The sequence below is a fragment of the Colletotrichum abscissum genome (assembly GCF_030869225.1).
Source record: "Colletotrichum abscissum strain IMI 504890 chromosome Unknown Scaffold_14.1, whole genome shotgun sequence".
In the NCBI taxonomy this organism is placed as follows: domain Eukaryota; kingdom Fungi; phylum Ascomycota; class Sordariomycetes; order Glomerellales; family Glomerellaceae; genus Colletotrichum; species Colletotrichum abscissum.
In genome coordinates, this window is record NW_026850032.1 from 379,624 (window position 1) to 406,300 (window position 26,677).

General features: G+C 53.7%; 9 protein-coding genes across 9 annotated transcripts; 3 read left to right on the forward strand and 6 right to left on the reverse strand.

Moving 5' to 3' along the window:
• Positions 1-602: 602 nt before the first annotated feature.
• Positions 603-2,994, reverse strand: CABS01_06711 (acyltransferase; the record flags this gene model as incomplete). The annotated part of the gene is made up of 2 exons (XM_060540076.1): positions 603-2,669; positions 2,770-2,994. The coding sequence occupies 2 exons, from the start codon at positions 2,992-2,994 to the stop codon at positions 603-605; spliced, it is 2,292 nt and encodes a 763-aa protein (XP_060403760.1).
• A 3,898-nt stretch (positions 2,995-6,892) lies between these two features.
• CABS01_06712 (amidase) lies at positions 6,893-9,111 on the reverse strand (the record flags this gene model as incomplete). Its single annotated transcript, XM_060540077.1, has 4 exons — positions 6,893-8,007; positions 8,060-8,658; positions 8,722-8,799; positions 8,933-9,111. 4 exons carry the CDS (start codon positions 9,109-9,111, stop codon positions 6,893-6,895), a joined length of 1,971 nt encoding a protein of 656 aa, XP_060403761.1.
• Positions 9,112-10,836: 1,725 nt separating this feature from the next.
• CABS01_06713 (smr domain-containing protein) lies at positions 10,837-12,658 on the forward strand (the record flags this gene model as incomplete). Its single annotated transcript, XM_060540078.1, has 3 exons — positions 10,837-10,866; positions 11,027-11,663; positions 11,712-12,658. 3 exons carry the CDS (start codon positions 10,837-10,839, stop codon positions 12,656-12,658), a joined length of 1,614 nt encoding a protein of 537 aa, XP_060403762.1.
• A 1,328-nt stretch (positions 12,659-13,986) lies between these two features.
• On the forward strand, positions 13,987-14,965 carry CABS01_06714 (uncharacterized protein; the record flags this gene model as incomplete). Its single annotated transcript, XM_060540079.1, has 2 exons — positions 13,987-14,723; positions 14,791-14,965. 2 exons carry the CDS (start codon positions 13,987-13,989, stop codon positions 14,963-14,965), a joined length of 912 nt encoding a protein of 303 aa, XP_060403763.1.
• Positions 14,966-15,250: 285 nt separating this feature from the next.
• CABS01_06715 (AoPex11B) lies at positions 15,251-16,412 on the reverse strand (the record flags this gene model as incomplete). The annotated part of the gene is made up of 2 exons (XM_060540080.1): positions 15,251-16,173; positions 16,364-16,412. The coding sequence occupies 2 exons, from the start codon at positions 16,410-16,412 to the stop codon at positions 15,251-15,253; spliced, it is 972 nt and encodes a 323-aa protein (XP_060403764.1).
• Positions 16,413-17,054: 642 nt separating this feature from the next.
• Positions 17,055-18,636, reverse strand: CABS01_06716 (NADH oxidoreductase; the record flags this gene model as incomplete). Its single annotated transcript, XM_060540081.1, has 3 exons — positions 17,055-17,227; positions 17,284-18,271; positions 18,364-18,636. 3 exons carry the CDS (start codon positions 18,634-18,636, stop codon positions 17,055-17,057), a joined length of 1,434 nt encoding a protein of 477 aa, XP_060403765.1.
• Positions 18,637-19,019: 383 nt separating this feature from the next.
• CABS01_06717 (transferase hexapeptide domain-containing protein) lies at positions 19,020-19,654 on the forward strand (the record flags this gene model as incomplete). Its single annotated transcript, XM_060540082.1, has 2 exons — positions 19,020-19,409; positions 19,463-19,654. The coding sequence occupies 2 exons, from the start codon at positions 19,020-19,022 to the stop codon at positions 19,652-19,654; spliced, it is 582 nt and encodes a 193-aa protein (XP_060403766.1).
• Positions 19,655-21,370: 1,716 nt separating this feature from the next.
• CABS01_06718 (uncharacterized protein) lies at positions 21,371-21,904 on the reverse strand (the record flags this gene model as incomplete). Its single annotated transcript, XM_060540083.1, has 1 exon — positions 21,371-21,904. The coding sequence occupies one exon, from the start codon at positions 21,902-21,904 to the stop codon at positions 21,371-21,373; it is 534 nt and encodes a 177-aa protein (XP_060403767.1).
• A 2,411-nt stretch (positions 21,905-24,315) lies between these two features.
• On the reverse strand, positions 24,316-26,608 carry CABS01_06719 (cation efflux family protein; the record flags this gene model as incomplete). The annotated part of the gene is made up of 9 exons (XM_060540084.1): positions 24,316-24,515; positions 24,602-24,719; positions 24,795-25,043; positions 25,120-25,275; positions 25,341-25,415; positions 25,482-25,559; positions 25,625-25,651; positions 25,712-26,283; positions 26,563-26,608. The coding sequence occupies 9 exons, from the start codon at positions 26,606-26,608 to the stop codon at positions 24,316-24,318; spliced, it is 1,521 nt and encodes a 506-aa protein (XP_060403768.1).
• Positions 26,609-26,677: the final 69 nt, after the last annotated feature.

Sequence of the window (26,677 nt, forward strand, 5' to 3'; positions counted from 1 at the left end):
CCCTCGCTCGGCCTCGCCAAAGGCACAGGTCCGCGGACAATACGCAGTACGTCCTGAGAACTCCGGCCGGCAGCGGCACGGAATAGCCGGTTCGACAAAAAGCCACGCGTGCGAATTCTTGTCTCGAATACCTTACCTAGCGTCACCGTGGAGGGGGGAAAGGGAGGGGAAGGGGGACCTTTTGAGTTATCAGATCCTGCGGCCTCCCACACCTCCCAGCAAGGTACCTTGATCCGTACCGGCCGGACGGAGATAAGAGATGCGGCGGTCAACATTGTAATCGCCGTCATTGGCTGCGCATTTGCCCCAGTCCCGCGAATCCACTCCAACATTCAGACGAAGCATCCGCATCCGTATACTCTTAGGTTCTCCGTACAGAGCACTCTGTGAGGTAAGACGCAGACATTGGGCCGCCGCTGATTCGCAAAGACACAAAAAATGGGAATCCATATTGAAACTATTAAAACGCTGTCTATACGTACCGTACGGTACCCTTTGATTGGAATCACCTTGCGCCCAACCCCCCCGTCTCCACAACTTCAACATCTCGCTTTCTCTTTCTCTTTCAGAGCTTAGTGCGTCTGTTCTCTGTTCTTGTGACATCATGTGTTCTTCTTGCGCGCCTCGTTGTACTCCTCATCCTCGCTCTCGTCCGCGCCCAGCTCCATCTTGTGATCCCCGCTCTTTCTCCGACGAAGCTTCATCGCCTCGCGAATCTTTTTGCTAGCCTCGTCAAACCCACCCGCAGAGTCCAGAGTCGTGAACCCGCTGATGTGGAACCCGCCCGACCCGAGTCCGCCTCCGCTGCTGCTGCTCCGACTCCGAGACCGGGAAGGTGGCCGCGTGGAGAAGATGCCGACGCCGCCAATGTTGCTGTACGATTCGTTGCGGGGCATCGCGCGGCTCGACTGCTGGGTTTGTCTTCTAGAGATGGACGGCGGCGTCGCGGCATCGTAGGCGCTGGATGCGTCACTATCACGGCGCGCCGGCGGTGTGCGCGGTCGGGAGTATCCGTCGGCCTTGTACGGGTCTGCCACTAGACGGGTCTTCTCGAAGTCGGGGAACATCTCGGGTCCAAGCGTGTTGATGAGATCTGTCACTTGGGAGCTAAGGTCAACGCGCTTCGCACGCAGCTGCTGGATGTTGTAGCTTGAGGCGGGGTTCAGACAGAGGACCAAAGGCCTCAGAGACTTGAAGATGTCCATGCCGACTTCGCCAAATCGCAGCGCAGCAAATGTAATGCCCACCATGAGGGGCCACATGACCAAGTATGTCGTCCACCACGGCACCCATCCAGGAACGCGACCCCAGAGATGATCCTGCCAGACCTTGTAGGTGACAATGGCCGAGTAAAAGTGGTATAGAGTCGGGGCGAGGAAGATGGCGACCAAAAGTTTCCATGTAGCCATAACGTCGCGTCCCTGAACCTTTACCGTCGAGCCAGCCAAAGCTTGCTTCGCCTTACGAACGCTAATGGCCTTGGATGCGGCAAAAACAGGGGCGAAGAGAATAAGACCGGGCAGTACGCCGATAAGCAGAACAAGGAGCTTGGCAACGCGGTAGAACAACAGGAAGATGACCTTGGGGATGGACATCTTGCCGTACTGGACCTGGTGGTCGCGCAGGTTGACGTAGCGTAGCTCCTTGTTGTATTGCTTGACAGACTTAATCACATGGACGACCCGGGCGTCATCCTTGTACTTTTCGTAGCCCATGGCGAGTCTGCGGTTTAGTTCAATGACGACAGGCAGAGGCAGCTTCTTTCCGGTGGGGTTATACAGACGTCGAGCAGCTTGAAGCATCATCAGGGTATCGTAGTCGGGGGTAGAGACGGTGACGGCGCTCAAAGCCTGGTATACGCTGTCGAGGAGCTGGCCGATGGCCTCGCGTCTCTGGTTGTTCTTGTACATCTCGACCAAGTGCCGGGGAACTTCGAAAGGAGGACCGAACTCGACGACGGCGCGACTGCGGAACTTGTGGGCGTGGAAATAGTTCATGCCAACGGGCACAATCGTCAGACCACAGTCGGGGGATTCGGCAAGGGCGCCAAGTGCCATAATGGCAACACCAGCCTTCAGGGGAAGCAGCTCAGTGCGGTCATGGCTACCTCCCTCGGGGAAGATGCCTACGCAGCCACCTGACCTCAGACGGTCAAAGACGGCCTCGTACACCTTGGTCTGATCAATGTGCGGGGCGAGCTTGTACTTGGTTCCCTTGAAGCCGGGACTGCATCCCTTGAGGTCCTTGTTGGTGAAGTTGCCATTCTCGTCAATATCATCGCGTCCGGTAAGCTGCTCAAGCGACAGCTTGCCCTTGAACGGGCGCTTTATGCGAATTTCCTCGGGTCCGATAATCTGTGCAATGTCGATGCTGGCGCCGGTCTGCTTCTTGGCAGAGGGCAAGAACAGCATGCCGTGTACCTCGCCCTCTCCTTGGCCAAACTTGGTGCCAACGCCGCGGATGAGTGTAGGATCGTTGATGGGGTCGGGCAGATAGATGACGCCGGCGCCGGGCTTGGCAGCGTCCTGGGCGCGTCCGACGGGGACGGAGCCGACCTGACGCGAACCCCAGCCGATGAAGCCATGGACAGACTTTTGCGCAATGAGGAGGGAGACTCGACGACCGGCCTCGTGTCGGAGGGTGCGCTGGAGGATGAGAGCATCGACGAACTGTGTGCAGAGATTGCAGGCGTTAGCATGTGACAATGACAGGGGGGCTTTGCTTCGACAAGGGGGGGTGAAGAAGGGGAAAAAAAGAGAGAAAACTGACCTGGTTGGCGTGAGGAGCGGCGACGAAGAGAACAGGACCCGACTTGGGGACTTTCCAGGAGCCACGAGGGTGAACCTCGCGGAAGAAGAGGTCGACCAGCACGCCCAAGACCCAGAGGAAGAGGTCATACTTCCAGTTGACCATGGGGTATAGCTCCTTGGGAGGGGTCGGGTTGGAGCCGCTCTGGGGCGGCGCGGCGACGGCCGTTCCAGCGTGGTCTGGCATGGCGGCGAGAAGTCGATATGCGATATCAGAGTAGGACGAAGTGTTTTCGGAATGGAGTGAGGTGAGAAAGGTCTCTTGGTGAAAATCTCGCCAACTATTGCGCCACTCCCTTAGACTTTCATCCTCGGTGGTGGTGTGTGGTGTGGAACCTTCGGGTGCAGCAGGGCGGCAGTAGCGATAAGAGGGCTCTACCTTGGGCGGAGCGAGCTTCGGTTTCGTGCGCTGGCATTCACGAGCTGCCAGATGGGTTTGGTGATGGGAGGAAGCGAACGACAGAGTAGAATTGTGCTTGGAGGCAATTGGTAAGGCGCGCCTGCTCTGGTGGTGGTGGTGCGACTGGCGACAGCAGTGTGAGAGAAGAAAGCCGCTGACAATGACTGCGAGATGTGAGGTGACCAAAAATTGGGAGGGATGTATTTCTGGAGAGCCCGGGCGAAAGAGAGAGAGCAGGGCAGCAGGGGAATGGGAGTGGTATGCGCCTGTGGAGGCCGGGGGTGGTTCCCCACTACGTCGGCCAAGCCCGCGATATCATCCAGTCTTAGGTTGTCCCCAGACGCCCCTCTTCTTTTTTCCCTTTCGGTGCGATATTCCACTTTCGACTTCTCCTTTCTTTCTTCTTAGTTCTTTGCTATACGCTCTGCTGCTCTGCAACCGGCCAAGGGAATAGGAAGCGTCTACCCACTTGTATCAACGTACGATTCCCTAGCCGTAGTGCGATGGGGGGATCTCTGGTATCCTGCAAAGATTAGATCGTTAGGTTGTTTAACCTATTCGGCGCCAGAATGCGGGGGGTAGCTGAGCTGCAGACAACCGACTACTAAAGAAAGCTCAGGGCGTACAGTGGCACAAGACCTGGCAGGATGAAGAAAACTAGAAGCTGGGACGCCATCTTACGTCAAGAGAGGCGAATTTGGAGTAAACAGGCCAGGGCAGCTAATTATCTCTCTGCCGTACCTCCAAGGCGACCTGACCCCTCACCTCAACCGGTTGGCTCTCCTGCATTTTGTTGGGAAACGTCGCAGACCTCATGATGGAGGAGGGGAAGGGGGGGGGGGGGGGGGGGGTATTCAACAACTCGTGCTCTCAGTTCCCGCAAAAAGGCACCTTTTCCCATCGCAACCTATCGGTAATGGTTTCCTGGGGAAAGGCTTCCGTATGTCCGTCCGAGAAGCCCGGCTTCGGCTGCGGTCAACCTCGGGGACGAGCAATGCGATTCCGACTTAACATCGTCGTATGCCGTAGCACCCCCGCCGTGGCCCGGGAATGAAATTTCAACGGCCCTGCAGCTGATGTCTGGTCTGCTCGTACCTTTGTCTTGCTTGTGACACTTTGTCTGAGCTACTTCGTTTTCTGACGCGCTGAAATGTGCACTTTGCAGCTCGCTCGGCGCTAGAACCTGCATCAGTGCTGAAGATGCCGTGAGATCATGATTACCTTAGTACCTTACCTAGCACTCCCGGGTGCCTACGTCAGAGCTGTGCTTACATGGTCTGAGGTCTAGAGCAGATCGCGTGCGGCTAAGAGCCAACTGGCGTTGCATTCAGACCAGGGTGGGGTCCCTTGGAGTTTAAGGCTGAGACGGTCCTAGTAGACGTTCCCCTTCTTAGTCGTCAATCACTCACTTTTGAGGTCGTGATTCTCAATTGCGTTTGGTTCAAAGCCTCTTTGGGAGCTCTCACCTCAGATAGGGGATGAGGACCATGAGACCATTTGTGAAGATAATGTCGAAATAGAGCGGCCAAAGATTTGTTATTGAGTGTGTCATACTTGAGCGTAGATTACTGCAGTACGTCAATGAGCATCTCATCCTGCCTTCTCTGCGTTAGTAGATATATGTGTTAAAGGGGATCCGTTATATTCCAGTTGACATGAAGGCTATATACCTTAAGCAGACAAGCTCATCAAGACAATCTAGAAGAGTTTCAGACTGTAGTAGAAGAGCTCCTCTAACATGATGGAAGTCTATATGGAAAGGGAGGTACTTCGAATGGGAGAAAGACTACTCTCAAAGCCTCTTGCTACTTTAAAGCTTAGTAGAGATGGCAGCGGTTAAATGACCAAGAGCCTGAATCTACTTCTAAGTAAGATGGATCGATTTTAATCGCAATCAAGCACTAAGAGAAAGGGCGAAAAAATGGTAATGTGGTTGAGAGGCCCGCTTTGAACCTGCGCCCCCCACCATCGAGGTATTTCTTAGGATTTCTCCAAACCACCAGACCAAATGTGTGACTGGTGGCGGATGAGAGATTCTCAATGGACTGGATAGAAGAAGTCAAGGCAGGAACCGGGCAGGATGCTGTGGTGGTGTAGTAAGTTTCGCTTGGTCACGTGGAGTGAGGAGTTGAAAGGCTGAAGGGGTGGGATGGGCGACATCGTGGCTTTTGTATACGGCCTATGGGTGCCGTGGGAGTATTTGGGTCTGTATAGACCAAGCACCTTGGTGACGTGTGAGTTTGATGCCCAAAGGACGGTCAAGATCTTCTGCCTGAGGTAGGGGCCAAAGAGAATGAATATGGTCTCACAAGTGACGCGAGGACAAGGCTCATCAGCTCTTTATAGATTGGTTTCCGTTCAGTCACTTTCGATGTCAAAGAGGAGATTGGAACCGGAGTGACTGGGTAGAAAATAAAGCGCACCAAGCCCGAGGTAGATAAGACTGATCGACAGCTTTTTACCACGGTCAGCTACATCTCAAATACCTACCGCTCGAAGGGGCTGAGAGCTGCCATCACTGAGACGAACTCACCAACACGCTTCTCATCCAAAAAAAACTATCGTATCTCACAGTAGTTCCTCAAAGATAGAATATCTGGATCACGTGCCAACAATCATTGACTGAAACTTGACGAATCCTCGGAGCCTCGAGGAGCCTGGCCGTGAAGGTCACCGTGTAATACACAGGTTAGCTAGATAGCGACTACATGAGGACACGCTCCTTCTTCTCTACGGAATACACCATCATAAACACACTTTCAAACATAACGAGCCAAGTGAGATAATCAAGAGCCAAGACCATAGAGGTGAAAGCCCCATACACACCGCCCGCAACCTTTGCATATCAAGCTCTCGTGTCATCGCACTGACACCACCCAAAAGCCGGCCGCATATGCATCTGTTCTTCTCGCATACCACTCTCATATCTCCCACTGCCCGTGCCCTGTCGAGCATGAACGTCCGTCTCGAAAGTTCAATACAAACAACACCAAAGATGCGAACAATCTAACCTGCAACTACAGTTGGAGCGGTCTAGACCGGCGTTCGATCATCTTGGCACAAGGGGCGGTGCAAGCAACAGCTTCCCCTTCCGAGAGGAACAAAAAAGCTTAGGTTGGGATTGTCATGCGGCCCGCGCCTTCATCAGGTTCGAAAATGCTTCTTCCCTTTTTTGGTACCGCCCTCGAGGTTCCTCTGCGAATATGCACAAAAAAAAAAAGTCGTCACTTCTCGTCCATTTACAATAGACCTGCCTCGATCTGTCTTGGATTTCGTCAACGTTGGCAGTCACCTGCTGTCGTCCCGCTAGCTCGGGTCCTTTCCCCTCTCTTCTCTCCACCGAGCTTCGTGATATGACGATGAACGCATTGATCTACGCAAGGAAGTGGGTGCTGCCAACGGAAAAGGATCACCAAAATGCCTTTGTAAATGCCGGGTATGCGGGACGGGGTACCCCTGCTTCAAATGCTTGAACGTCGTTTGACAACGAAGCAGGACCCGGATTTTTTGAGCTCAGCTCAGCTCAGCTCAGCTCAGCCTCCTTCTCCAAGTGTAGATGAGAACCTGTGGTGCTTTCAGTAAGCTAGTTCGTCATGCGCAAAGCCACGTCCTTGATTTTGAATTGGTAGGGTAGTCTCGATCGATTTGCATTGCTCTCGCGCGTTGTCTGTGGGGATATCATACTCTAAAGGTCTATCAAGCTGTCCTCCCCATTCTTAGCCATGTCGTCCTTGGCCCGCTGAATGACGTCGATCCAGTTGGGCGGCCTGCACCTCTCCTTCGCAAACAGCTCCTCGGCGTCGAGCCCGAATTCGAGCAGGCTATGCTCGTCCGTCCACTCGCCCATGCCCATGAGCCCGATGGGCACCTTGCCGACGGTGTCGGGCCCGGCCTCGCCACCGGCGCCGAGCTGGTCGTGCGGCACCACGTAGCCCGCTGGCACCGTGACGCCGGGGAGCCCGCAAAAGTTACCCATCCAGACGTACTCCATCGACCTGATGGTGCGATCGCCGTCGCTCACGCCGTGGGTGAGCTCGCCCTCGTGCATGATGGGCCATCCCGCGCACGAGGTCGTGGGCGTGACGATGATCATGCCCGGGTACATGCGCCAGAGGTGGGCCAGGTGCTGCATGAGGAGGCCGCGGAGTTTCTGTGCGAGGAGGTAGTCCATGGCGGAGGTGACGCGCCCGATGGCGAGGAGGATGCGGTTCGCGGGCGTCAGGTTCTTGGTTTCCGGCAGGAGTGTCGCGCCGTCGGTGAGGACTGTCATGGCGTGGGCGAATTGGCCCTCGACGAGGAAGGGAATGTCGATGGGGACGGTGACGTAGCCGTGGTGAGTGACAAGCTTCGAGATCATGGTACGGCACATGCGCTGGATAGCCGGGTCTGCCTGTGCAAACCACGCCTCGGGGATACCAAGAACCTTTCCGCGCTTCTCGCTGGGTGACAGGATAAAGGGAGATGCCTGGATGAACTGAGAGTCGGGGTGCGGCGCGCCGATGGTCTCAAAGTAGGTCGCCAGAGACTCGATATCAGCGGCTATGGGGCCATTGACAGCGCAGCTGTTGCTGTGATTTGGGCATGGGTGAAAAGAGATGCGGCCGTGGGTTGGCTTCAGACCGTAGACGCCGCACATGGAAGAGGGAATGCGAATGCTGCCGCCGCCGTCGCTACCGAGGGCCACGGGAACTAGACCAGTCGCAACTGCATAACCAGCTCCCGATGAGCTCCCACCGGTGTAATAGCTACGGTTGTAGGGGTTTCGCGGTGTTCCGTAGATGGGATTGTTTCCAGTCGTATCTACACCAGGTTAGCTTGAGAGGCCCCAGGCGTTTGGAAACTAGAGGCTCACCAAGTCCAAATTCGTGCATCGACAGCTTTCCGAGCACGACAGCGCCGGCATCTTCCAGCTTCTTAACACACCAGCTGGTAATTGACTGGCCCGGCGCCGCTGGGGTCGTATAATCGTTCCTAGACCCAAGGCAAGTTCGGTATCCGTCGATTTCATATTCGTCTTTGACTGCCGTCGGCACACCGTCTAAAGGACCCAGAGACCGCCCCTCCTTATATCGCTTGGTAGACGCCTCGGCAGCGGCCAACACCTGTGAGACTTTGGTATCAAACCACGCGATGGAGTGCTCGCCGGGTGGGTTCGTATCGCGCCGAATCAAGGGGAGAATGGCGCGGGCCACAGCAAGTGGCGTGACTACACCTGAAAGGTACATCTCATGATAGTCGTTCACGGAGTAGTATTTCAAGGGGTGTGGTTTCGCCTTGACTGCGCTTTCACGGTGGAGAACCGCCGGGTCTTTGGCTTCGTCCGTTGGTAGTGGCAGGACGGTTGGGTCGTATCGAGGTTCAGCATCTTCAATATGCTTGCGTATCTTTCTCAGACTTCCAAAGCCAGCATTGCTCCAGATGAACGATCTGATAAACCATAGACATTCCATCCTGATGTGCGTAAGTGATTGCGAGGGAGAATAAGAGCAAGAGTTGCTGCGTCGAAGAACTTACGCCCAAGCCGCTATGACCAAGAGCCAACCTCTGAGAGGCGGATTGCTCTTCCTGACATTCTTGTATGGAATGGGCGGTCTAATTGCGTCAGTTACCGATCTGTTGTGACAAGTCCCAAGACCCCAAGTATGCTTATTGGAGGCGATATGCGCATCATGAACGAGACAACAAACTTCCACCACTCAGCTTTACAAAGCACAGAACAACTTACCCCGGGATCGGGAGAGGATAGTTGATAAACTTCTTGCGTGTTTCGGAACTCATAATGGAGCGGCTGTGGACGGTGTAGGCCGTTGCTTCGGAATCAGGTCCGTTTTCGGGTTCAGATCTCGGTATTAAGTCGACTTCAGGCCCAATGTCACGATGGGTAGAAGCCGTTGCGGGTGCCATTATTTGGCAGCGCAGGCGGACGAGGAGTCCGGGAACAAGCTTATATAGATTTGTGTCGAGTTTGTGTCGGAAACAAAAAGTAAGGTTGATGCGCTGGGGTGCAGAGGCGCCGGGACCTCCCTCGTATGGGAACACCGGGCACGACCATGCAACAGATTTGCGCCTAGGCCTTTCGAGCCCACGAACCACGCCGCAGTAGCCGGAAAGGCAAGGAAGTCTATCAAACAGTAGGCGTCGTTGGTGTATGGATCTCGAGGTTTCTCTTGCCACGGCAAAATGGCAGCAAGCCCCTCCCGCTCTTGATTGTCAGCAATGATGGGCAGACCGTATTCTTCTTGGGTCTCTGAAGCTCGCGCTGTCACGGTGTTCTTCGACGCGAGGCTGGGACGCCTTTTCTCTTCAATCCTAGCTATCGGGATGCTCGGTCGACCGATGTAGTTCATCCCTGTCTTTGACCATGCAACCCTGCCTTGCCTTGCCTTGGACGAATGCGGACAAGGTGAGGTGAGTGCTTATACATGCGGTGCTAATGCAGGTGAGCTACCTTGGGCAAAGTTGACTGAAGTGTCGAGATGGAGCAGCGACATGACTGAGCTTTTTCTTATTTCGGTATTTGACTGACAATACACGGCGGAACCATCGTCCTGCCATGCCGTCTATACGGAGGTACACAGCTGATTGCATATCGGCAGGTTTTCATGCGGTAACGTGAGAGGCGCCTCAGTCAACAACGCAAGCCGTGAAACAAGGATGGAGCATCGCATCCCGCTTCCCACCTCCAAGTGCCAGAGTCGCCGAGTAATACATTAGCCGCTAGCTTGATTGACGCAGATATGGAGCATCCTGCTGTTCCGCGGAGTGCCGTTCCTGGTAGCTGATCAAGCCGGAGCCAACCGGACCCCGTTGACGCCTTTTAGTTGATGAGAGTTACAGCGATCCGGCTTCGGGAAGGGAACCGCTAGCTCGTGCTTATCCCAAAGACGGGCCACTGATGTCGTGCCACGGTTTGAAGGGGATGAAGTCATCTGTGGAGGTACGTATCGAGGATGTTCGCTGCACCGAATGTCCGAAGATGGTGGGGTACCCAGATGGTGGAGTGTTTCTGCACCAGCCACATGACCCTATGCTTCGCTTCCGCTTTCCTCAGCCACGAATCAGCCACATCTTCTTCCGCTGTGCACGTGTCTCTGATGACCTCAGCCGCAAAGCCACATCCCGACCGGAGTAGACAAGCAACGTCTTTTCAACGTGAGGCGCGGTCGATCCTAGCCCGGATGACAGACATGATCAGAGTCATTGATTTGCTTTTTGACAAGACTTGGACTAGGACATGCGCGCTTTAGACTGGCGGCCACATGATTCATCGAGCACTCGTTAGCATTTGAGCACCCTAGCGCCAAAGACTCTCCTTTACAGAAACCAACATCCACTACCACCACCAAAAAGCGCCCCGCCTGCGTCATCACCACCATTGCGTCGTCTGCTCGTTTGTTTGCTACGCGGCTACTCGCGCATTCGACTGTCGCTACGCAACTAATTTCGGTTCTTGCTTGCAACTACTGTTGCTTGTCTGATTCACTTGATCGGCTTGGCCTTCTGGTTGTTCTTACGACCAGAGACTTGGTAGCAAAATACCTTTTTGCAGCTTTCCCTTCCAGCATGACTAGTGAGCTTTGGACTATTTCACAACGATATCTCGAACCCTGAAGGTTTTCAACTTGACCAATGGCTACACCAACCCTAGATGACTTAGTGGTGAGCGACTCTTTATTCGATGGCACTTCTGCATTTTCCCTTGATATTTCATGAGAACATCACCATTTTTGAGAGAAGAAGAGGCGGCATGGAAACGCGTCACGAGCAGAAGCCATTTGAGGGGTTGAAGCCAAGGTGTATACTGATGACGTTCGTGTAGGCGGAATTTCCCCTACTAGATCCTACTGTCGTTATCGCAATCGCGAGCGAAATAGATCTTGAAGATGCGAGCCAGCTCACCGACGTTCGCGGGATGCTGCAGAGCATAGCCCAGAATGTGCTGGTCGAAGAAGCGAGCGGATTCAATGCCAGCGGTGTCCCGGACACCATCAGCTCCGGTGATGGGGGAGTCGATGCGCGAGACAGCTCCACGGTCTCGGAGGGGCTTCAGCCGAGGGACTCGGATTCCTCTGGAACCAGGCTGACGAGCCCGCCTCCATCTGAACCGGATTATGACGTCCCCCGTATAGCAACCTTTGACGGCGACTCGGATCAAGAGAAACTCTTGCAGCTGCAGGATATGTTCTCAGACCTGAAGCCGCATGATGTGAGCTTCGCGCTCAAGAAAGCCAAGGGCGACTTCCAAGCCGCCCTGGAGACCTTGTTGAACATTCAGTATCTTGAGTCCATCGGCGAGAGGCCAAAGGGCATCGATGGCTTCGCGGATTCGGGGCTGTCCCAAAAGGCGTCCGGGAAAAAGAAAGCCAAGGGGAAGAAACGAAAAGATCTTCGTACAGACCTGTCGTCCAGCTCAAGTAGCATCAATGAAACTTCGCCTGTCATTGATGAAAATGAACGTGAGTAAAGCGGAATGGCTATAGAAAGCATCAACTGACATTGCTCAGGGGTTGAGAAGATCCTGTTCATCGTGGAGAAGCTCGATCTGCCGTTCGATGAAGTCTCGGACGTCTTTGATGCGCGGAAAGGCTCAACAGAACTCACCATCATAGAGTTCCTCGATCGTTTCGTTAAGCAAGGTGTCGGTGCCTGGACTGGCGAAGACGAGCACCGGAAGCAGTACATTCAGGAACTCAAGAAGCAATTCCGACACATTCCCGAACAGTACTTGTCTCCCCTCAACGAAGTCACACGTAGCGACCATCAGTGGACAGAGGAGGTTGCTACGTTGCTGAATCGTCACTATGGCAAGTTGCCCGCCAAACGCCTGGACATCAACTACAAGCTAGCGCCTTTGACGACGGAAGAGCTGGAGGGCTCGTCCGATGGCTGGCAAAAGGTTACCTCGCCAAAAACGTCACTCATGTTGCCCATTGGGCGGCCCCTTAACAGCCCGGTTCTCCTGAACAGCCCCTCGTCGGGACCCCGCACTTATCAGCAGGCCATGGACACAGCTGGCATGTACCGCGAGGCCAGCAGTCACTCTTATACGACTGCCGGCCAAGTGTACAAAAAGGGACATTTGTACAGGCAGGCAGCAGGATACTATGCAGATCGTGGACGCGAGGAGGCGCGCAGTTTCGCCAAGGCAAAGAGCGTCGCGGCCGATATACACGTTTCCAGCACTAGTTCAGGAAAGTCGATCGACCTCCACGGCGTTGAAGTTGCGGACGGCGTCCGAATCGCTCGTGAGCGCGTTTGGGACTGGTGGAATGGCCTCGGCGAGTACCGAGCAAGAAAGGCGGCCGAAGGCTTCACAATCGTTACAGGCCGTGGCCTCCATAGTGCCGGAGGTGTGTCGCGACTGAGACAGGGCGTTATTGCCGCCCTCGTCAACGACGGATGGAAAGTATCGATCGAAACTGGGAGCTATCGTGTGACGGGTCGTCGTTGATTCAGCTAGACTGACAGACGAGGTGGTGGTTGTTGTTGGTGGAAGGAATGGCGCTTGCTTGCGTCAACTTGGCAAGTCTGGGCCTGGCTTCGAGAGCCTCGGATGCTTCCGAGCAGGCACCAGCATTAAGCAACTGTCCTGAAACCTGCATAGCCGTCGCCCGGTATTGCTGTGTTCAAAGTCTGAATGGTGGAGCATCGGCTTGACTGACAGCATATCTTGGTTAGCATTGTCAATCGGGCGTTCGAGAGAGCGAATAATATTGGACGAATTCTGGGCGAAGACGATATCCCTTTGGAAATTTCGACATTGACAGGATAGAATTCTTGTTACATCCATGCTGGGACTACCTATCTGGTGCATGTAGACAGTGTACAGCTCAACTACCTAGTAGAAGAATGTTTGATCATGAGGTGCTTCTTGACATGTCGATGTTCGACTTCAAGCAGTTGTGAGGTAATGCTAAGACGACTGCGAATCGACCGGTACCACAGCAGTATATTCCAAAATATTTTCATGAATACGAACCCATGGTCTGATGAGACTTGAATGAGGCTAATACAATCCCTTTCGACGTTCCTCCAGCAAGCCACTAGCCTACGCGTACCTCAGCGTGCCCAGCACCCCCGAAGACGGGACTTTGGTAAGATCCGCGACGATCACCACCGTAACCGTAACCACATCAAAGCCTAAACCAGACCCCAACGACACCAAAACAACTGATACATGTCAATCCTTCTCCAAAGAAAAAATCCGAATCGCGCCGCCGCTGGGCGTTTCTTTACACCCAGTTCGTCCGGCCGGCCAATTATAAGCTTCCCCTCGTGAGGCGGGGGTGGTTTGACGTTGGTGTGTCACTAGGTCAAAGTGGACCTCCAGGCACCCGAATTCCGGACAACGTCAGTGGATGAACGACTTGGAGATCCCGCATGGCGAAGCCGGGGCGTGCCTCCGCGGCTCTCGGGACCCTTTGTTGCCATTGGTGAAGAGTGCAGAAGGGGGAGTGTCTGTTGGCTCAAGGGATGGGAGCCAAGCTGGGTGCGCGTGAGATTCCAAGGCGTACTCACGTTGACGGGTGTCCTCCCTACTATCTCTCTCGGATATGGGTCTGTCTGCATGCTCTGGTTCTGATTCTGGTCTCCTCTTCCCTTGAGTCCAATACCGAACCCAAAGTATCTCTCTCACTTTTCACTACACACACACACACAAACACACACAAACACCGCATTGCTTACCTGCTGCCTCTTTCCATTCGTGAGATGGGGCACGACTCAGTCTCGTATATAACAGCCTCTCCCTCACCTCCCACCGTCGGATGAAACCTCTCGATGCCTGTCTACTCGGATAAGCAAGCACTGTCCTACACAGACAACACATACCACTACCCACCCCACGATATAGTATACGACCTCCCCTCCACCAAGTTCCTAGGGTCCCTCAAAACAATGGCCTCCTCCCCTCCGGAAAACAGACTGTTGAACCCCAACGTCGTCTTCCGCCCACTGACCCCTACGTCCCACCACTCATCCGCCTCATCCCACAACGGCGGCGGCTCGGGCACGTATTCACCCCTGGTATTCCTCAAATTCATCATCAACTCCGTCGCTCTGCTGCGCTTCATCGCCGTCGCCCTCAGCCTCACCCTCGTCATCCTCGAGTGGGACGGCCGGAGGCGGTACGAGAGCCTCTCCAAAGTCTTCATCTTCCTGGCTACCCTGCAGCTGCTATGGCTCACGTTCGCGCTCTTGGCGCAGGGCGGACACAAGCGGAGTGACCGGAATAAGCCAGTCATCGTCGACCTCGGATGCGTCAAGTGTATCTTTGGCCGCCGTGGACGTCGCGGTGATGGCGGTGGTGATGACGACGAGGAGAGCCACGGTGGGATGCGTAGGTGGTTCGACGGTGATGATAAGAAGAAGAGGAGGGCTTTGGGCTGGCTGTATACTGCTCTCGATATCACGTTTGCGGCTGTTTCTTTCACGTCTGGTGTCATTGCTGCTGGTGAACCGTACTGCTGGCATTATGAGGACCACGTTGGCATTGCGGTCGTTGCCATCATTGTTGGGTAAGTTTGTCTTCCAATGTTTGCCAGGCCTGTTTCTCTGGATTCGTCGCTGACAAGAAAATCACAGTGTGCTTGAGGCTGTCATTGCAATCGCCCAGCAGTTCTCCATCTTGAGGCGTGCCAAGGTCCAGGTCTTGTGGGACGAGGACGACGAAGACGATCTCGGCTCGCACAAATACCGAATCCGCCTTCCCCAGGCTCCGGAGCAGAGACATGCCCCCATGTCTGTCTCTGCCGAGTAAGCCGTTTACTCCCTCGGAGGAAATTAACCCAAATTGAGAACGAGAAGCTCATCCGCTTGGTGATTTACCACGACCTTTGGCGGAGTGCAAAGGAGAAGGATACGATAGACATGATGACACTATGGACGAAGACTGGCCTGAAGTTTGTATGACGAGTGTGCTTTGATATCTGGTTTGGCATCATGCAGGACGTAATCCATGTCCGTCTCTAAATCTATATAAATATAAATGCAGGACCTCTAGAATAGGGACACTTCAATCGCCGCATCCCATTTCAAGTCTCCCTTAGGAGCTCCTTCTCTGACTAACAGTCGCACCGCATCTATCCCAAATATCTCTACTGCTCAAGATGGTAGTGATGAACATGGCAACCCCAACAGTTCCCGGCTGAACGTTGACCCAGCCCAGAATCACGCCCGGAATAAGGCAATCCAACGAGTCGGAAAAGATCTTGCGCCCAAGGCTCTTGACCTTGACCGCGACCTCCCTCCGCCACCGCTTCCTATCCTCCCGTCTCTTCATGACAATAGCCCGGAGACGAGTACGTTCAGCCTCCCAATCAAGCTTCTCGTCCTCTCCTCCCTCGTCGCCTTTCTTTTCGTCAAGGACAACAGCAGCAGCAGCAGCAGCAGTTTCCTTCTCAGCACCTCCCTCAACGACAGCCTTCTTCTCACCCGGCTTTTCCCCCGTGCCGTACCCATGCCCATGCTGCGGCACTGGCGCGTACGCAAAAGCCTTGAGCACCCTCGTCAAATTCGCAAAGACGCCCGCCGCCAACGCAAGAAGCCAAAACCGCTGCGCCTCGACGTTCAGCGCCCGCGTGCGCTCGGCGCCAAAGTAGGCGATCTGCGGGACGCCGAGGAGGTCCGGGAGGGTGAGGGACTCGAGGCCGCCGTAGAGGCCGAGAAGGGTGAACTTGATGATGTCGAGCCAGGTCTCCAGACCCACGCCCTGGCTCTTCTTGGCTGGTGAAGATGGTGACGGTGACGAGGAGATGGAGGTGAAGAGGTTGTAGGACGTGCCAAAGGAGTTGAGGAACCAGAAGAAGCGGATGAAGCGGCGCGTGAGGTTGAGGTGGCCTCGTAGCGGGCCGAGAGCTTCGAGGAATGGCGGGTCTGCGTCTAGCAGAGCGAGGGCCACGAGGGATGGGTAGGCTGAGAAGATTGCGGTGAGGGCTTGGAGGCCGCGGAGAATGCGTTCGAGGCCGGCTTGAGTTTTGTGTGTCAGCTTCTCATGAGCATGATTGTGAGGGTGAGCGGTGAGCAGGGTGGAGGGGATGAGTGAGAGGCATCGTCATCTTAGATCGTGATTGAGGCGAAATTGAGGCAATACGATAGGCCGAACCCAACGTTTCAAATATGCAGTGTATGAGAGTGCTCAATCAAGAATAGTACTCACCACTGTCAGACGCAAAGGCGACAAACTGGTCAAAAGTGAAAGAAGTCATCTCGGCGAAACTTTCTCCGCTAAAGGACAGATAAACAAGAAAACACAACAAAACCCAAGTGCGTTGGACTAAAAAATCCCAGTAAGAATACTCGAGAAACAGACGGAGCACAATCTCCAACCGGCCGAGGGAGTTATCGTGGGTAGACGGGGGGCGGTCAAAGAAATCGGAGACGGTAGTTTACAGAAACCCCCGCCCGCCGTTCTTCGGAGGAGTCTCTTTGGCCGGTGGTGCAGCCAGCCGAGTCCCGAGCTGTCCGGATGTGTGGGCCGAGTGGAAGATCCCTGGCATGCTTGCGGCTTTGCATAAAGAGATGAGAAATACAGCGGCCTTATTGGACAGATTTCTTGAGGCTTAACGCCGATAGAGTGGCTTGAAGAATTGACGTGTATGATTCATAGACTCTCATACATGATTCAACTACCCATGGGTCCGGTTCAGTTTGTCGATTGATTGTTAAGGTTCCCTGCCGACATCTCATTTCTCCAATTAAGGTCATCGCAATAGCATGGGGAACAGTGTGTACAAGTTGAATAGTCGTGAACAAATGAACTCCAGCGCATTTAGGGCTCTGCTAATGTACTACTAATATATACAAGCCCTCGGGCGCCGGTCTACAAGCATGCAAAAAATCTCAGCCTTTTACTGTCCCGGTGAAACCAGCTTGCCCTGAGCCCGGGCAGTCGGCTCCCAACCACCACCCAGAGCGTTAGCACCGCCGTTCAGCGCGGCGTACTCCTCCATTCTCTTCTCAAGCTCGGGGCGGAAATGTCTAATAAGACCCTGAAGGGGCCAGGCGAAAGCCTCGCCAAGAGCTAGATAAGAGTGATTAGCAATGGGAATCATTGACGTCATGAACGAAGATACATACCGCAAATAGTGTGACCCTCAACTTGCTTGGTGAGCTCCTGAAGCATGTCGATCTCGCGTGGCCGGCCCTGGCCCTTCTCGAAACGCTTCATGATCTGGTCGGTCCACTTGCTACCCTCTCTGCAGGGCGTGCATTGACCGCAGGACTCGTGGGCGTAGAAGTGGGAGAGACGGCTAATGGCGCGGACAACGTCGGTGCTCTTGTCCATGACAATGACGGCGGCAGTACCGAGACCGGACTGGCTGTCCTTGAGACCGTCAAAGTCCATAAGCTGGTTGTCGCAGATGCTCTTGGGAAGAATAGGGGTGGAAGAGCCACCGGGAATGACGGCCAAAAGGTTGTCCCAGCCACCACGGACACCGCCGCAGTGCTTGTCGATAAGCTCGCGCAGGGGTATCGACATCTCCTCCTCGACGGTGACGGGGTTGTTGACGTGACCGGAAATGCAGAAGAGCTTGGTGCCCTGGTTACGCTCACGGCCAAAGCCGGCGAACCAGTTGCCACCGCGTCTGCAGATGGTGGGGGCGACAGCGATAGTCTCGACGTTGGCGACGGTGGAAGGGCATCCGAAAAGACCGACAGCAGCGGGGAAAGGGGGCTTGAGACGGGGCTTTCCGGGCTTACCCTCGAGGGACTCGATGAGGGAGGTCTCCTCACCGCAGACGTAGGCACCGGCACCACGGTGAATGAAGACGTCGAAGTCGTATCCGGAGTTGCAGGCGTTCTTGCCAATCAATCCATCCTTGTATGCCTCGTTGATGGCGTTCTGGAGAACGGCAGCTTCGTGAACGAACTCGCCGCGGATGTAAATGTAGGCGGCGGTGGCGTTCATCGCTCTGCCGGCGACGAGGCAGCCCTCGATAAGCTTGTGGGGATCCTTTCGCATAATCTCGCGGTCCTTGCAGGTTCCGGGCTCGCCCTCATCGGCGTTGACGACCAAATATCTCGGCTTGTCGTCCTTGTCCCAGTCCTTGAAGTTCATGAATGACTGCGCGATTGCCGTTGCGTTAGCCCGTTGTTCCGCCCCTTCCCTTGATTGCCGCGGCAATAGTCCAGCAAAATCGCAAGGTGGCGACCTACCCATTTCAATCCTGAAGGGAAACCGGCACCTCCACGTCCACGGAGACCAGAGGCCTTGACCTCGCTGATAATCCAGTCGTGTCCCTTAAGAATGATCTCCTTCGTCTTGTGCCAATCACCCAACTTCTTCGCGGAAGCCAGCGTCGGGGGCAACCGGCCGTAAAGATTCTGGAAAATACGGTCCTGATCCTTGAGTCCGCCGTAGGTTCGTACTGTCGCAAAGTTTCGCGCAGCCTGAGCGGCCTGCGCGGGCAACCGCCGTGGAGTGGCCATCGTGGGCGTTGGGGGGGTATTTGGTGGTGGATGGAGGTTGTCGATCGGAGGAATTCGTCGTCGTGGAACACAGCTCAATTGCACCAAATCGATGATGCTTATTTCCAACTGGCGTTGATTGGCCAATGCGGGTCATTTAGTCAGCGAGACGGTCACGTGGGAGCGCGGATGCATTAACCGGGGTTATGCGCTGGGGCCGCTCCAGAGAATCGACGTCAGACTCTACTGCCCCACGGCGAGCTATCCCATCACTAACACCGTTGCGCGCCGCATCTCGGTCTCCTATTCGAGCCTGGAATCGTTACAGGCGTCACCGATAATGCACCTTACATCATTCGGCTAGGATTTGCATTGGGTCGGAGCAATCCAGGACGCGTACCACAATGTCGTCTAACAAGCGGCATTCTATGCTGCCCGCCGTCTCCAATCAAGGCCCACGACCTCCCGTTAGCTTCTCGTCATCTCTTACCGTGGCCGACAGCGCCATTCTCGTCGGAACACACTCAATCACGATTCAGTCGGAAAGCGTATTGCACCCACGATCGAAGCTGGAGACCACGAACGGCAGCATCCTCATCGGTCGGAGGTGCATCATCCACGAGCGGGCTCATATCGGCAAAGTTGGTAACGACGACGCCAGCGGAGGCATCTCGCTCGGAGACTACGTGACGGTAGAGGTTGGCGCCACCATTGAATCCGGAGGCACAGATATTGGAACAGATACGGTAGTTGGGGTCCGATCTCGGATCGGACATGGCGCCGTCATTGGCAAGGTTGGTGCCATCTTTCCATCAGACCAGCTGGGATGGCCAACTAACTGCTGCAGAACTGCACAATCTCGCCTTTGACTGTCATCAAGCCTGGCGAAAAGGTCCCGGATTTCACAGTGGTCTACTCGAATGGGCAGAGACGGACGGATAGGCGAGGAGTCGCAGACTTGAGACACAAGGCGCAGGCGCGCCAGATTGATGTGCTTAGAAGATTGATACCCAATAAGGCCGAGAAATGGCTGAGTTAAGAATGGAATAGAAATGATACCCCATGATTCAGCTTGACTGAAGTATTGATAAGTTATGCAAATGATGACGTTCCCCCGGGTGGTAAACATATTCAAAATCCGTGGGAATAAAGGATTCACGACGAAAGCTTGCCAGGTATATGTACGAAGACCATCGGAAAAGTCACCGCCCGCAGTAGCCGAGCGGTATACAATTGGTAGAAATAGATGCCAACGAGCGCTTTCATAGACACTCGAACCTCGCCAGTTCGAGTGTTGAACTTTTGCCTTTTTTCTTTTGTGTCTTTCCTCTAGAATAGCCACCTCTCTTCCTCTGCTAATGAACACAACAAAATAAGTGTGGATTGATCATTTTAACCAGAACCATGAGATTGGCTACCTTGAATCTCTCCATAAATACGGAAGCATTGTCCGGATATGTTACACATGGTAGCTACAAAGCTAAAGAAGAAAAAGAAAAAATGACAAGAGTAGACCGATCGAGGTCTATTCGGGGCCTCTACATCTCAGAAGCCCCTCGAATACGCGGCCAATTTCTTGTCGATATCTAGAGATGATTCACTCCTCGTAAAGGCTGGAAAGATTAGCCTAGTGGCAGGAATGAGATGGAGAGGAGCCGCACGACAATCCTTGCCAGACAACAACATCGCCATGGAGGATCAAGCTGCCCTCCCGTAACTACCTTACATCTGTCAACTTCTAATTCAGCCAGTCCGGTCTTGGCATTACTTTTTATGCCAGCTTGAAGGGCTAAGGGAAGCCATAGCGTGGGGGTGCCAGGGGGTGTTCGTGGTTTCTACTATCTGATACAGAGCTTTACAGCTTGTAAGAAAATGGTTTAACCTGGCCTTACTCATTCAAGACTATCATGTAGTTACCGGCAGAATGCACGCACACGGGCTAGAATGAACTCGCGACGTTCAGAGCTGCTTCTCATTCATAGGTCTCCAGCATCGCTGAAACCACATATACACAAAACAGTAGTAAAGTAAGGGCGAAATGATACTTGCCCTAGCATCAGCTAGTTGCGATAGCCATCGCCCTGTTCATCCTTCGCACCAAGGGGAGTCCTTTGATGATAGCCTCCTATAGTATCTTCGATGCTATCCGATGGAGGGGCTAGCGTTCAAAAGATTCAAAGAAAGCCACAAGGCGGTCGATGTCCTTTTGACTGTCCCGCTTGTTCATTTCCTCAATTCCGTGAGTCCAACTCTCAGGCGGCAGACAAACTTGAGGACGGCGAGAGGAGTCGCCGTTGGTCGAGATGGTCGTGTCATAACATGGAATATGTTCTAAACGAAGAAAGCAAATAATTTCAAACAAGCTACCACGGTAGCGGTCAGTGACGTCGCCCTTGAGGAAGTAGACATGAATAAACCTGGCGATCAAGTGCAATACTGCAGGATGCGCTATGATCGCTGCTCTCCCGAAATTTAGAGCTTTAACGGAAAGGCAGCCTACGGATCCGTTTTCGAAGTCCGGTGCGGGAAAGATCAGTGGACCACTGAAGGCATCGGCTTGTCCCTGAGGACTCAAACTTGACCTCAAGACTTTTACGGCGTCCGGGAAGAGGCGGAAAGCTTGACAGACGGCGGACAGGGCTTGGTTACCGTCGATGGTCCCTCTAGAGTACCTGAAGATATTGGTGTAGATGTCGCTAAAAAGTTGAACAGCATCAGTGGCATTATTCTCGTTGATGGTGGTTTGGCAGGTTTCCTAAGCGTTCGAGTCAAAACCAGGGGGCCGGTCGTCGACTGCTGAATCGACAGTCTCTAAATCGAGTTCCTCTCCCAATCCGACCACGTGTGCCGTCCACGGTTCTGCAGGCACAGCCCGATCCCCTAAACAGAACAGAGTCCGCGATTTGGCGTACTCAGGCTGAGGGTTGCGTGCAAAGACCTCGTAGGCCTTGTTGAAGTCGACACGCTGGAAGAATTGCCCGTAATAGAAGATGGTATGTCCAAGATCATTTCTGATGGGATCCCAGTAGCCAGTTTTGGAGGCCCGTTGGCGGAAGTTGACGACCGCGACCGGATTATTCTCGCGCCAGGTCTTGAACATTTGACCTTGGGCCGCTTCTTCTCGAATGAAGACTTCTTCTCCGCCCCAGAGGCATATGATGCGAAAGTATCCAGGGAAACCGAGGCACCCCTTGCTCAGGCTTTCAGTACAACTTCTGTAGATTTTGTCGGAACGCAGGTCTTCGTGGGTGGGTTGAGGTACCAAGTACCAACAGTTGTCGTCGGGCATCTTAATAGGAATAGAAGCAGACAGCAAGAGTCGTGGCCTTCGTCTCGATGATAGAATTTTGCGGGTATTTGATAATGCCTTTGCGCGCCAATTCCTATCGAGATGATGATGATTCAAAAATCATGTTGGGAGAAGTCAAGGGGAAAGAGGCGAGTGACTCAACTGTGGCAAGATGCCAGTCAGAGTACAAAATGGCTTCCTGGGTACCCGAAGGCAATATGAGAAGTAGCTGTCAATATTCTGTGAGCGCAATCCCAGGACTTTCCTTTCAGACAGAGTTTGCCTCATGGCAAGCATTGGCGGGATGTGGTAAGTCCGCTTCACTCTCTCCTTCCTGCATACTTTGTTGCGAGAAGTTTAAACACACCAGAAGGAGCATCATACAGGAGAGGCAAGGCAGTGGCTTTGGCTAACTTGTGCGATTACCTAGATGGACCTATCTTAATGAGAGACTACGGCCGAACCGAAATGAGAACGTCGACCGCCTCGTTCCGGCGACCGTTCTGACATGCCTGAGAAGTTTGTATCTACCTCAGATCTCTAGTCCTTGAGGGAAGGTTTTCAGACAATTCACTGACTACAGATTTCAAGACTTGGTCAAATCCATCTTCTCAATGTTTGGACTTCTGCGCCTTTGAATGAAGCATCAATTTCATGGGTTCTCACAGGATAGGGATGAGGAGCCGATTTTCCATGGAAGATCAACTGATAGATCTCTCTCATTTTGATTCTACGTAACTCAGCCAGGTATATGATCCGGGACGCAAATGGGCTTTGATGGCACAGTGGCATAGAATACCGTCCTATTCTCCACCATCTTGATCTCATCCCGGGTTCAATGAGACCCGTGGTCCATAAGGCGTCTCACGGCCGTTTGTACCTTCTTACGAATCAGTTCCACGCAAAGCAAGTCGATGCCTCTTAGTCTAGATTTTTCGTCGTGTACATGATGATTCCAGCCCGCTGCTGAGACGCATTTATATCGCCCAGATCCTGTCGAAGTACAAACCTTTCCTTACATCTCCACCTCCATGGACTCAATAAAGAGCGTTCACTCTAACCCACACTCAGCTACTCAGCATAATAAAGACTCATGCTCTTGCATCGAAGAACGGTCCGGGAATATTCCCCTCAAGCAACAGCAACGCACCAACATCTTCGAACCCCCAACGCTCTCGGCGGCCGAAGGCCCCGCGGAAGACGTAACAACACAACAACATTCCGAGGGTCGTCGGTGATGTGGATCTCGAGACCGGGACATGGAACACGAGAAGAGACCCCTTCCTGACAAGAAAGCCACGCAAACACGTCAACACGCACGTCCCCTTCTGTTCCACCGCTCCTCCGGTCACAGTGACAGTCCCCTCCGATCTTGTCCGTAGGCTTTCCCTCTTTCTTCCTTCCATTCTCATCCGCAACCCATGATCCATCCATGATTCGGCATCCCCCTTATCCTCCACCAAGCCAAGACCGGGGTCGATGGGGGAAAAGCACAAGAAAGACGCGTAGCCAAGCATTCGATACCCGGGGCAAAGAGTCGCAAGACTACGACATTGTCAAAAACTGGGCTTGGCTGTGTCGTCTCATGCTGCTTCAGCCGCCAAGCTCTTGTCGTCCAACTTTCACTTGGCGATCCCCCTTCCCCAACGACAAAAAACTCAGATAAAAGAGAAGCTCGGTCCAACTTATAAAAGTCACTGACACGATGCCAACCCTCAAGACCGCCAAGTGCAGTCAGCAAAACCGCCAAGTGGCACAAGTGACAGCCATCACTTACACTGCCTCGCTCTCGGCACTCTCAAGTTAACAGTCATATCGGAATAGCGCCCATCACCGTCGTAACACAGCAAGCCCTCCAGACAACATGAGAGCCACCCACCAGGCATGAACAGTGAACCCTTGCGCAGTTGCGATTCGCAAGCTGCCTCGTTGCCGTCGCGCCATTACATTGCTCTTACGTTTTTACTTCCTAGCATGCCCGGATACCCTATGTCGTCTCTATTCCCTCTCCGGGAAACATCGTTTGCCGTGCCCATCTCGGTTTCATGTCCCGCCAAAGCCGCCAGCCCAGTAAGTCTATTGGACATCTTTTGTGGCTCAGAGATGCTGCTTCCCCGCTGTTCTTCCCCATCCCGTCCGTTCCCGCAAGGTGTGCGGGACCCCTCTACCCATGTCGAAACAAGGATACTAGGTAGTCAACGCAACACTCTTCGCTGCAACGACATCGTGGGAGAAAGCAGATTGATAAGAAAGCTGATTATCTTCATGCGATTCCTGCCGTCTCTAAAACGCCAAGTTTACTCTTGTCCCTACATTTCCCGCATATTTTTCTTCATATCCTTAGTATTGCTCACGCCTTTTCCCTATATTTTCCCTTTCTCTCCATCGTCTATCCCTCCTCCTCATCCCCGTCATGCAGAGTTTCGCCCGCTCGAGATTTCAGTCTCCGTGACGTCTGCCGTCTCCTTCTTCGTCCTCAACAGGATGTCCTTGAGCGTCCTCTTCTGGGGCTTCTTTGAGAGTCTCTCGTACAGCGGCTTGTGCTCCTCATGAGGATCGTGAGCCTCGCTGTAGTCGACATGGACGAAGGCTCTTTCGACATCAGACAAACCTAGCAGCGTTCAAAAAGTCAGCAAAATCAAGCTCCCTTCTGTCTTTCCGTCAAATCTCATCGCTAAAGGAAAGAGAGCACTTTACCTTCGACCTTTCTCTGCAGTTCCTGAGCAACGTCGTGCGAGATTCTCAGGGGCGTCGTCTCATCCATGACGATGTCAATCTCCACGTAGTAATTTTGTCCTGCGTGATACGCGCGGCACTGCTCGTGGAGTCAGAGGGGCCATTTCTCACGCATATATGTCTCTCTCGCTCTCTCAATTCGGGGTATTCTTACAGTGTCAACTTTGAGAATCCGAGTATCGTGGGTCATGGCCATGTAAATCAGCTTCGAGACAAAGTCCCTCGGCGCCGACTTGCCGACGAGCAACCACACCTGCTCAAAGGCGTTGGACACCCAGGAGAACAAGATGAGCAGCGCAATGCAGATGGCGCCAATGGGATCCAAGTACCACACGAAGCGGTCTCCCACGACGGACATGATCAGGCCGAAGCTGTTGACCACAATGTCATTGCGGTGGTCGATCTACGGGAGGCTATTATTAGCAAAAGGCGTCGTCCGAACAGACAAGCCGCCCCGGGGGGAAGGTTGAGCAACATACAAAAAACACATGCACTGAAGGGAATTTCCGGTAGGCGAAGCAGTAGATCATCAAGGAGGCCTTGGCAAAGATGGCCACACCAACGATAACGATGGGGACAATGTGCAGTTGTTCAGAGGCCCGCTTGCCCTCGCCAAGTGAGCGGCCTGACTCGACCTGTTGCGCCCCCGGATCAGCCATCTCAAACTACCAAGTCATACGTCACTTGGCGAGAAACTTACCAGAAGTTGAATGGCAACGGTTGTCATGAGAGCGCAGAATAAGATGATGCCAATCGTCTCAATCCTGGTTCGTCCCTATTATTTCATCCCCAGTCTGTCAGACCCTGCTTTGGAATTCAATTGCCAAGGGTGATAACTCACCACCGGGTACTTGTAAACGCTCGGCCGCGCCGCCATCCTTGAGGTGATGAGCATCACAAAGGATGAGACCAGATCCATCTGGGCATTTCTTAGTCAACTCAACTCCTCTAATGATGCCGCAACTCAGAAAATGATTGACTAACAAATGCGTCGGCTGCAGTGGCAAAAAGCTGGAGAATTCACGAGTCAATAGGAGTCCGTGAGCACAGGGACTTGGCTGCCTATCTTACCGACAGAGACCCAGTTGAGACGGCGGCGTAGAGCTGAATGACGAATAGGCAAAAGTTGACTGTGAAGGAGGCGTTGACGGCGAACTTGATCTTGGGACCCATTCGCGCGTCTTCGGCAACCTGCTGTCTCTCTTCATCCTCGGCACCGAGGAATTGGTCAATGAGCTCATTCTGTCGGTTGTAGAATTTCTTTAGTTTCCTCTTGTTGCCCTTGGGATGCTCAATCTTCATCTGCTTCTTGGAGACATTGTCACGACGGTGTCGACCAAAGTCGTAGGGGTCCGGCCGATAAGTGTCGACGGTAGAAGCGTCCGTGGCGTCGACGTTGGAGTACGGGCCGTCGCCGCCGCCTCTCTTGGAGGAAGTTCTGACGACGTCGCTCTTGTTGGCTGCTGTGTCGTTCGAAGTCGACACGAAGAGCCCTTCAGTCACAGCTTTGTCGTCCGTGCCAGATGGCTGAACCGGTGAGATGATGTCTGCGTTGTCCTTTAGGTGTTCATTGTGTTCCTTGTTCGCTTCAGCTTTCGAATTACTTTCCGAATGACCGACAGAGTTGCCTCGAGCTGAGGCGACTGAAGCACAATGGTCAGCGGGGACTGGTCGACGTGTGAAAGAGTGGGATGAAGTGAAGCAGTGGCCACCACGGTAGTTGGTGGTCAGTGGTCACAGAGCAGGACCGGCGGCAGGGAAATCCGATGCGAGCAGCAGTCGCACATCTCTGCGAGGATGTGATGAACCAGCCAGCAAAGTGGAAAGATAGGATAGGTGAGGCGAAGGAGAGCATAGCGGGAAGGGGTGGGAAGGGGTGTGGCCAGGGAAAAAATAGAGAGACAGAGCCGAAACCCACGTACTAGATGATGGTTGGACGCCGTCCTGAGACTCGCGTGGAGTTTGCATTTTTGGGAACTATTGAGCTGGGTTGGTTCTTGGGTGAGATGGGAAAGTAGAAAGAATAGTACAATAGTG